At 38.1% G+C, this 9,698-nt stretch overlaps 1 protein-coding gene across 1 annotated transcript; it reads right to left on the minus strand.

Moving 5' to 3' along the window:
* Positions 1-1,327: 1,327 nt before the first annotated feature.
* LOC135085638 (calponin homology domain-containing protein DDB_G0272472-like) lies at positions 1,328-9,698 on the minus strand. The gene is made up of 8 exons (XM_063980411.1): positions 7,831-9,698; positions 5,119-6,828; positions 4,436-4,540; positions 3,741-3,842; positions 3,470-3,505; positions 3,262-3,324; positions 2,330-2,456; positions 1,328-1,812 (listed from the first exon to the last, which is right to left on the minus strand). Exons 1-8 carry the CDS (start codon positions 8,138-8,140, stop codon positions 1,773-1,775), a joined length of 2,493 nt encoding a protein of 830 aa, XP_063836481.1. The 5' UTR covers positions 8,141-9,698; the 3' UTR covers positions 1,328-1,772.

Genomic DNA, 9,698 nt, shown 5'->3' on the forward strand with positions numbered 1-9,698 from the left:
TTCAATTCTTAGTCAAATTATAGCCATTTCGATGATTTAAAATAGAATAAGTTTTTAGGAATTAAATCTTATTATTATTAAGGCCTGCCAGCTCTTTCTGAAAACAGAGCTGGATTAACATTTTCCTCAAGCGATTCTGAAAACATGCCTGCTTTGGAATCCTGAATATATTCCCTCCCATCCCTCCCATAATTATCCTCTTGATATTTTTTGTCATGGCTAAGTACACTGCATCTTTAACTAGGTAAGTAGACTTTACTTTTCTCTACTTAAGTCAAAGTAAAAAAATTCTTTATTTGTATGGACTATTTATAGGTATAGTCTAGTATAGCAAAATATTATATTTTGCTCTTAAGGAGCCTCTACATGTTTCAATTTTTTTTTACCCTACCTTAGGCTGAGTTGCACCACTTTATTTTTACCGTAGCCATAACAATAACCGGTGCTTTTTGTTTGGAGTTTCACAGAGTTTTGACGTTTGTCAAAGTTAATGTTAGATGGTGCGACTCAGCCTTAGTAGTTTTCATTTTGGATGAAATATTGGTAAGTACTACCACAGAATAATAATAAGTACTACGTACAGAAGTTTTACTTCGCGAAGGTATTTAAAAAAATGTATGCTCAATGTCATTAACAATATGGTGTAATTTAGCTTGTCTCAAGAGTCAAGCACCATTTTGTTGACAAACGTCAGTGATCGGCACTGCGCCGAAGCTATAGGGCTGACTTCGGTAAAATGATGTGACGTGAGGTGCCAAACTGCGGAAAATGGCGGAGGAAATACATGATTTAGCATGAATTATCATGAATAATATTAACTACTTATTTACCGTCTCAGTGTCTTGAGGCAACTTAAAAAAGTACATTCTGTGTTTTTATTATTATTTAGGCAGTTAAATACTGCACAGTATTTAGTACACCATTTTCTTTATTTTCTTCCATCATACACAAGAATACGCGTGCGTGAGTCAATGTTCGCTCGTATGTGAGGCCTTGTCGAATAGTATCCTGTAGGTGGGCCATCGTGCGTGTTTTGTTTTCGATGTAAACTCGCGGAGATGAACAGGCCTGGTACTACTAATAATTTCTTTGAAACTAGGAATGGAACCTAATTTATTAGCCAAGGTTTATCGTCCAGCTAAGCTAAATTTTTGTGTTTAGAGTGGCTTTATCACCAGTTCAGACCGGACCTTGGCGGAAATCGAACTAGCGACCCTCGAATTGCTAGTCCATTTATATCGTTGAAGTCGTCTCAGAATTTAAAATACTCTTAAGTTAAAAGGGAAAAATGTAATAAATAAACGGTTTGTTTACAATATTTGCTTTATTATTTATTATCCAATTTAGTACATAAAAATTGCATTTTGTTCAACATAAAGGATCTCACACACTCAAGTTAATAATTCTTAGAGAAACACAAAATTATTTTTACAAAAAATCTGCCACTGACTGTCATTGTTCAGTAAAGCGCCGTGACACCCAAAGTAGCCAAAAGTTCGCAACACATCTGTGTTACAATTGACTACGTAACTGAATTCAAATAATAGATAAAAAAAACCTCCACTTTTCAGGAACCGCAACTTTAGCAATAAATAATTTTTATTTGAAATGCGACCTATTTATTTATTTTTACTAGTGATCCTACAGTACACGTTTGTTTATTACTATGTTTCCAATAGGTACTGATGCAATGTCATGCGCTTCCGTTTCCGTTTCAACCAAATGTGTGAGAGCCTTTACCATACATTTATCTAATTCACTAGTAGGCTAACTTATCCGTACATTACTTTCTTCAATATGTTTTCGTTTATTCTGAAAAAGAAAAATAATATTTTATAGGAGAAAAGTTTGTGGTCGACCCATCTATCCAACGTGGGGAGTGTAGGCCCTTTCCTCCATTTGCGTCTGGTAAATTAAAGAGGGTCAGGCTCCTGCAGTGGAGATTAAATTACCTGATGATAATGGTACTAAGGAAGTAAAGGAAGTATGTGGGAATCACTTTCTAGAAGGATGAAAAAGTACCCAGGAAAAAATTATAAAGTAAAAATCAATTTCTAGAGGACTGACACGATGGGTTAGCAAGCTGAAGTGGCAATGGGTGGGGCAGCAAGGTTCTGGAGTGGAGGCTGCGTACCGGAAAACGCAGCCACGCAGTTGACGCTCAAACAAAAGGTGGACCGACGACATCATAGGTAGCAGGAACGCGCTGGATGCAGGCCGCTACTAACCGGGCGATGTGGAAATCATTGGGGGAGGCCTATGTTCAGCAGTGGACGTCCTGTGGCTGAAATGATGATGATGATGAGATTCTAGAATAATAAATAAATACCTTCTAACAGTTTCCCGTCTCCTGGCCTGAAGATCGAAGACGTAAGGGTCTACGTCTATCCTGGAATTGCTCTCGAAGCCCGGCATGATATCTGATAAGCCTTCGCTATCTGGCATCCCAAGTCCAACTAGAAATAAACACAAATATAAGTTAGAAAACACACAGATTCCACTCGTTCATTCGTTCTTTCGTTTCAGCCGAAAGACGTCCACTGCTGGACAAAGGCCTCCCCCAAGGTTTTACTCAAAGACCGGTCTTGCGCCGCTCGCATCCAGGTACCTTCACCAGATCGTCGGTCCACCTAGTGGGAGGCCTGCCCACGCTACGTCTTCCAGCCCGTGGTCGCCACTCAAGAACTTTCCTGCCCCAACGGCCATCGTCTCTACGAGCTATGTGCCCCGCCCACTGCCACTTGATTTTAGCATTTCTGCGAAATTCTACTCACATGTACCTAACTATTACCTATGTTTTTCAACCCTATCCTATGTGACATGCAATAAATAATTTGAATTTTTAAATTCATATAGCCCATCGAGTTTTTGGCCATCTCCTTTCTATTTCTATATGAATATTTTTCTTGCTTTCTGTCATCATACAGCTACAGGACGTCCACTGCTGAACATAGGCCTCCCCCAATGGTTTCCACATCGCCCGGTTGATAGCGGCCTGCATCCAGCGCCTTCCTGCTAACTTTACGAGTAGGCCGTCTGTCCTTGTGGGTCCTACTGGTCCTACGCTGTTTCTTTCATACTAAGTTACTATTTTCTTTTCTATTTTTTCTCCTTCTTAATGTTACGACGATAAAGGTAGCAGGAAGGCGCTGGATACAGCCGTTACTACCCGTGGGACGTGGAAGTCATTGGGGGAGGCCTATGTTTAGCAGTGGACGTCCTGTGGCTGAAATGATGATGATGATGATGAATGTTACTTACCAATATCGCTTGAATGTAAGCTTCCATCATAGTATACGTTGCCCTCAGTGTCAGGTTTTAGATCTGAAAGAAGACAAAGCACAGAATGAAATTCGAAACTAGGGATTACCTTTTATAACTTGAAGCTTTTGTTGTTGCAATTCAATATTTAGACTAGACTAAGTGTTAACTAAGTCTAAGTGGTCGTTAAATTATTATCAGATCTTACCGTATTGTTTCAAGTTTGACTCCAATTCTTCATTATCTGAAAAATACAAACATTTGAGTTACCAGATACCTCGTGGTACCCAGTGGTCGCATGAGACCGCGGTAACGATTGATTTCAAATAACTCGATTCGCTGGTAGGTACTTGAAGGGCTAAACAATTACCTGACCAAAGACATAAAGAATTTATCATAGGTTTTAAAGTAAATTGAAGAGATTTTGCGCAAGGCTAAAAAGTCTATACTCTTTAACCATACGTTTAATATTAATTTACCTGGAAAATATATCAAGTTACTATTTGCTAATGGTTTTGAAGTAGTAACTGATGTTGGCAGCGCAGAAGTCGATGTAAACACACGTGGGACTGCTGATGATCCTGAGGGAAGAACATTTCTTGATAAGAAGCTAAAAATATCATATTTAAACAAAGAAAATATTTGAATAGAAGTATCAACATCAATAGATCATTAATTGTTCTCCACTGCAGGAGCACTCTCACTTATTTTCTAGAGGTAAATGGATAGTCATCAAGTAAGTTCATTCGTTCGTTTCTGCCAAATGACGTCCACTGTTGGACAAAGGCCTCCCCCAAGGCCACTCGAGAACTTTTCTGCCCCAGTGGCCATCAGCTCTGCGAGCTATGTGCCCGTTGATTTTAGCGATTTTGCGGGCTATGTCGGTCACTTTGGTTCTCTTGCGGATCTCCTCATTTCTGATTCGATCACGCAGGGAATGGGTGCGGCGCAAGACCGGTCTTTGTGGAAATCCTTCGGGGAGACCTTTGTCCTTTTGTGAACGTCATTCAGCTGAAACGAACGAACTGCCTATATGTATAATATTATGTTCAAACCACATGAGGCTATAGTTAAATAGAGTAATAATAAAGTTAAGTCAAATTCTACTTCTTAAATACCTCTTGTCCTTTTCAAGGCATTTTACACGTCTCATACGTAATATTTTTATACATACCTTTAGAACTTTTAGGGAGTGGTAAGATCTTAGTAGTTGCCGTGGTGGTTACTTGTTGGGTTGTTGCTTTGGGATTCTCTGGTGGTGGGGCCGGTGCTGGGAAATCTATAAAGTGGAATATTATTAAACTTCGTATTTAAGAATAAAGTTGGAGGTCAACTTGTTAAAAAATAACTGGCACACAAAAAAATCTGACTTACTTCAATAGATGAAAAGTTTTATTATCATTAAGTGCCTAATCTATTAAATTTAAACCTACTAGTAATTTTAACCTTTTATTATTATTAGTTTCACTTATATTGTGCATTATTTAGATTTCGTCGGCTTATTGTAAGAACTCAGTTTTAACAATGAATTCACCTGGTACAGATGGACCAAAATTTCACTATCATCTAAGGTATAAGAATTTACCTTTTCTTCGATTTCTTTGAATTTATTTTTTCTTCTACCTTTACAAAAGACTTTAGTTGCTATGCCTATGCATAGACATATTTATAGACTCTATAGTCGATAACTTTGATGTCCATGATTGATAACGTTCGCTAACTGATGTCTTATTCATCATCATCATCATTTTCAGCCATAGGACGTCCACTGCTGAACATGATGATGTATTATTATTTGTTTTTAATCAATGTGTTCTTGCAATAAGATGATGATAATATTATATTCTAATCACTTACCCATATACTGCAATCGTCTCAACGCTTTCTCTATACACCAGCTCAGCATCTGGACATTCTTATTCTGTCCAATTTCCGTACAGAAATTCTTGGCCATTATTTTGTACGGATTTGCTTTGTCCTTTGCAAATAGCTTTGTTGTTTTAATACCATTGTTAGAGGCATTACGTTCTGCTCTAGTTTTTAGTGGTTTCTCATCTTTTATATCTGAATTGGTAATACTAGATTTGCCTCTAGATATCTTTTTCAGTTTCGCTTTAGACATATGGTGAATCCACCTTCTCTCTCTGTTCAAAGCGCCTCCATTTTCAATCTTATTTATCGGTAATAAGATCGTAGTTTCTAATTCGTCTTTATTCCTTTTGTTTTTGGCGTTTCTTGCAATCTCCGCGTTCTCAGCTGTAGTCATAAAAGTTGATAGAACTTTGCTCTTCATGAGGTTATCTATAAAAGTGTTGTTAAAGTAGTATTTGTAAACTAAATCATCAACTGGCTGCTCATCTTTATCTTTTAGCAGCAAAGTATCTTGATTGACTAATTTGTTTAGAGAAGGTATAGAAAAAAGGTTGATTTTAATTGATTCTGTAGCGATTGGGGACTGTGTTGTTGTATGAGTTATTCTAGCAGGTTCATCAGTATCATTAATGACGTTTGGTTTGGTTGTGGTTGAAATCTTGGATGTCTGTTTATTGTCTATGTAGATTTGTTTTGCTTTTTTAAGAATCCGAGCAAAATTGTTCTGTCTATGTGAAATCTCGCTCTGAGTCTTGGCTATTAGATTTTGCTTCATGTTAATCTTTTCGTTCTGTGCCAGCATCAATTTCTGTATGTTATAAAATTGTCGTTGCTGCGTCAAAAACTTCTTTTGTTGGTTCTCAAATTCTAGCAAATTTTTGGACATCTCAGTGTCCTTAGCTTTAAAGTATTCTTCCTTTAAATTCATGCTACTTTCGAAAATTTTCATCTTGTCGCTTAAAGTTACAATGTGAGAGTATTTCTCTTCGATATCTTTAAACTTTTTGTTCATATCAGCAATATTTCTTTTAACTTCATCGTTTATTAAGTGCAGTTTGCTGTGTATTTTCTTGATGTCGCTGTGCTGTCTCATAATCTTTTTGAACGTTTTAGTGAGCATTGAGAGTACTTTGATAAGTCCTCTTTCATTTATTGGCTTATTCTTCGAGCTCGGATATTTAGGCAAAATTTTGTAGGCATTTGCGTCAGACATCGGCATATTTTGATGCCATACTCGTTCTTCTTTGTCAAATATGTTACGGTCAACTTTAGTGCTATTGTCACTGTCAATTTCTTCGTTGATTTCGATTTTTTTGATCACTTCACTCTCGTAATCATTTTTCATGCTACGTTTAGGTGTTATAGTATTATTGATAGCTGTTTCGACCTTAGATTCAGTTTTGACGAGCGATTCTATGTTCACTTGAGGTGATTCTTTATTCGTATATAAAGGAATGACTGAATTGTCATCTGTGCTCTCTTTAACTCTCTTTATATTGTTGCTGCTGTTGTCATCTAGTTTATTATCTTCTAATAGAATAGCAACTTCGTAAGGATAGTCGTTGAAGACGGATGTTGGTTTTAATTTTGAGATAAGTTTAGATTTCACGAATTTATCGTCTATATTATGAAGAACGCAGTCCTTATCGCCTTTGCATTCTTTCATACTTTCACGTAGAATTCTTTTTCTTTCATCTGAGGATGTAAAAGTGTTAGTCATGGGGAAATCGAGAGAAATAGATTAGTCTTTTCCAGCTGCTTTGCCTTCTCTTTTAGTGTTAGAGGTTAGAAGAGCTGAGAGTACAACACTGCCCTGCCGAAAAAGGATGTGCGTCGTGATAAACTCTTATCGACGTTTTTAGACCGTAAATGTATGGGCGTATCGTATGTACTTGTCGTAATGTATAAAAGTTTATCGCGGCGCGAATCCTAGGGCTAATTGTATCAGAAGTTAATAGCTCCCACAAAAACGTTAAAATTTATGAATATTCCATCAAGATACTATCTCACAGTCCCTTAGTTCGTCTACTAACATGATTGATAGGTACTATTTCCAAAGTACTAGTTGGACAGCTAGGTTATTGAAAACGAAATGGATACGAGTATGTACCTTAAGTATGTACACACGGCCACAGTGTTAACTATCCATTTCCGTTTTTGCTCTCGCTCTCATCAATTCTTTGTGATAGAACGAGACGACATGACCGGCAATGGGCAGTCAACACTAGTACCTACTTGGTTTTTAATTGTGATAAAGACACTTTGAGAAAGATATTTGTTGTGGTATCTTCGGGGTCTTCTGTAGTCAACTACACAACAGTAAAAACATTTTTTTTAATTCGCAACGAGGAAGCTCTTGGCCTGTATCTCACCTGATGGTAAGTGATGATCAGGCCGAAGGTGGAAGCGAGCTTCACCCGGAATCGTCAACCACGGAGGAACTGGCTATCTTACCTCTAACTGCCGGAACACAATAATGCTGTTAACATTGTTGTTATAGCGACAGACTTAGGTAAGATGGTGGTAGCTAGCCAGGCGGACTTAGAACAAGCCCTACCACCAACCAAACCGAACAGAAAAATCTGCCCCCACTGGGAATCGAACCCGGGACCTCTGCGTCTGAAGCAGGTGGTCTTACCACTAGACCACAGAGGCGGTTATAAATATAATTAAACAATCCATTAAAGTATCACTTACCGTTCGCAGAGCGCTTCGTCCTTTCAACGTAACTAGATATCCCTGGAGAGTCCTGCATGCCATTGTCACCGAACGCATCAAAATTGTTCTGCAGTAAGCTGTCCACATCCAAGGAATTTGCCCTAAAAATGAACTCCCCTGCATTGGATTTCTCAAACAATCTGTCTTTAGGATCCCTCACCCAGACACCCTTATTTATAATATTGTTCCTTTCCAACTGTGGCTTTAGAAAATTCGACTCTGCATTTAGATAAGTTCCAGAAATTAAATTTAGATTTAGGAATATCGATAGTAATATTGTTAAGGACATCACTATAGCGTTACATTGATGCCGCGACTGAATCGAGAGTGCAGGAATTTAGGATGTATTTGAAATGTTATCCGAAAATGCTTTTGGTTTGTTTGTAAGCTGGGGTGGTGATGTCAGTTGTGAGTTGTCGATATCGATGTTTTCATTCATGATACTTTCTATTATTGGTATGTGTACTCCAGAGTAGTGTTTAACAAGATATATTGCAAGTTTTCGTGATTCCTAGGTGAATGAAACCTATGTTTGAAAGAAAATTATTCTTGTAGAAGAATCCCTCACGAACATCCCGATTGCAGTGTCCCGCCAAAAACCGATCCGTTCCAATTTTAAATTCGAATTCAAACACATAGGCTGAGTTGCACCTCCTAACTTTGATCGTAACTATAACGATAACCGGTGTGTTTTGTACAGAATTTGACAGATTTCTGACGTTTGTGAAAGTTACAGTGAGATGGTGCAACTCACCCGTAATGTGTTTTTACGACAGTCTAGTTTTGTGGGATCCTGCATTACTGGATTCCGGAAAACTGAATTGTCATGGGAACGAGCCCTTAGAAAAAGACTTCGAGTGTAAATATTTGATGCGCTGTCATAGATCGTTTCATCCACTCGGACGCGCCCCACCAATGTTTGGTCTCGGTCGCGCGGGGTGCGGGGAGTTTGATCCGAGCAATCCGAACGGCATTATTGTAGTGTGCGTGTGCACTCATGGATAATTTAGCGTGTACCGATAACACTCAAACATTAGCGGAAGAATGGTGGGGCGCGTCCTCGTGGATGATAGAGGTTTGCACCGGAGCGAGATTTTAACAACCGATTGAATTCACCGGTGATCGGGCAATCTCCGGTGAAAAACCGGAGATCACCGGAGAATAAAGAAATTTTGTTTCTATTTTTTAATTATACATTCAAAATGATGAAATAAGAATAAGCGATTGATATACTTTATATAATCATTTATTAAGAAAAAAAAAAACGTTTTATATTGTTAGCAAATGCTGATTTTGATTTAAGAAACACAACATGTAGAGATGGGTAGTGGGTAAAAACCCATTTCACCCGATTGGGTTAAAACTGGGTGATTTGGGTAAAAACCCGGTTTTTACCCATTATCACCCATTCTGGTGGGTGAAAACAAAAATAGCGTTTTTTTAAAGTGAGAAGTGGTATTTGTTGCTAAGGGGGCGTTCTAGTGTTACCTAATGCAATCTGGGGGGAGAGGAGGTCTTGAAATACGTTACAATGCGTTACAGTGGCGGAAGGGCGGTTCGATTTCAAGTTTTTTTAAGCAGAAGTACTTTGTAGTTGGTGTTGTTATTTGTAACTTTATACCGTAATGTCATCAAAGAGAAAGTTTGGCATCTTTGGCATCCCCCCCCCTCCATGTCCTTGCCATGATCACAAATTATTGTGTTCCTACTAAATTTCTTCTAAATCGGTTCAACGATTCTTGAAATAACACCATTTTATAAAATAATTGGTCACATCATTATAACGTGATCAATTTTACGATTTGGCCACGATATAAATGCATATTAGTGTTAAAGAAGAACGGTCA

Source organism: Ostrinia nubilalis, chromosome 29 (genome assembly GCF_963855985.1).
Source record: "Ostrinia nubilalis chromosome 29, ilOstNubi1.1, whole genome shotgun sequence".
Classification (NCBI taxonomy): domain Eukaryota; kingdom Metazoa; phylum Arthropoda; class Insecta; order Lepidoptera; family Crambidae; genus Ostrinia; species Ostrinia nubilalis.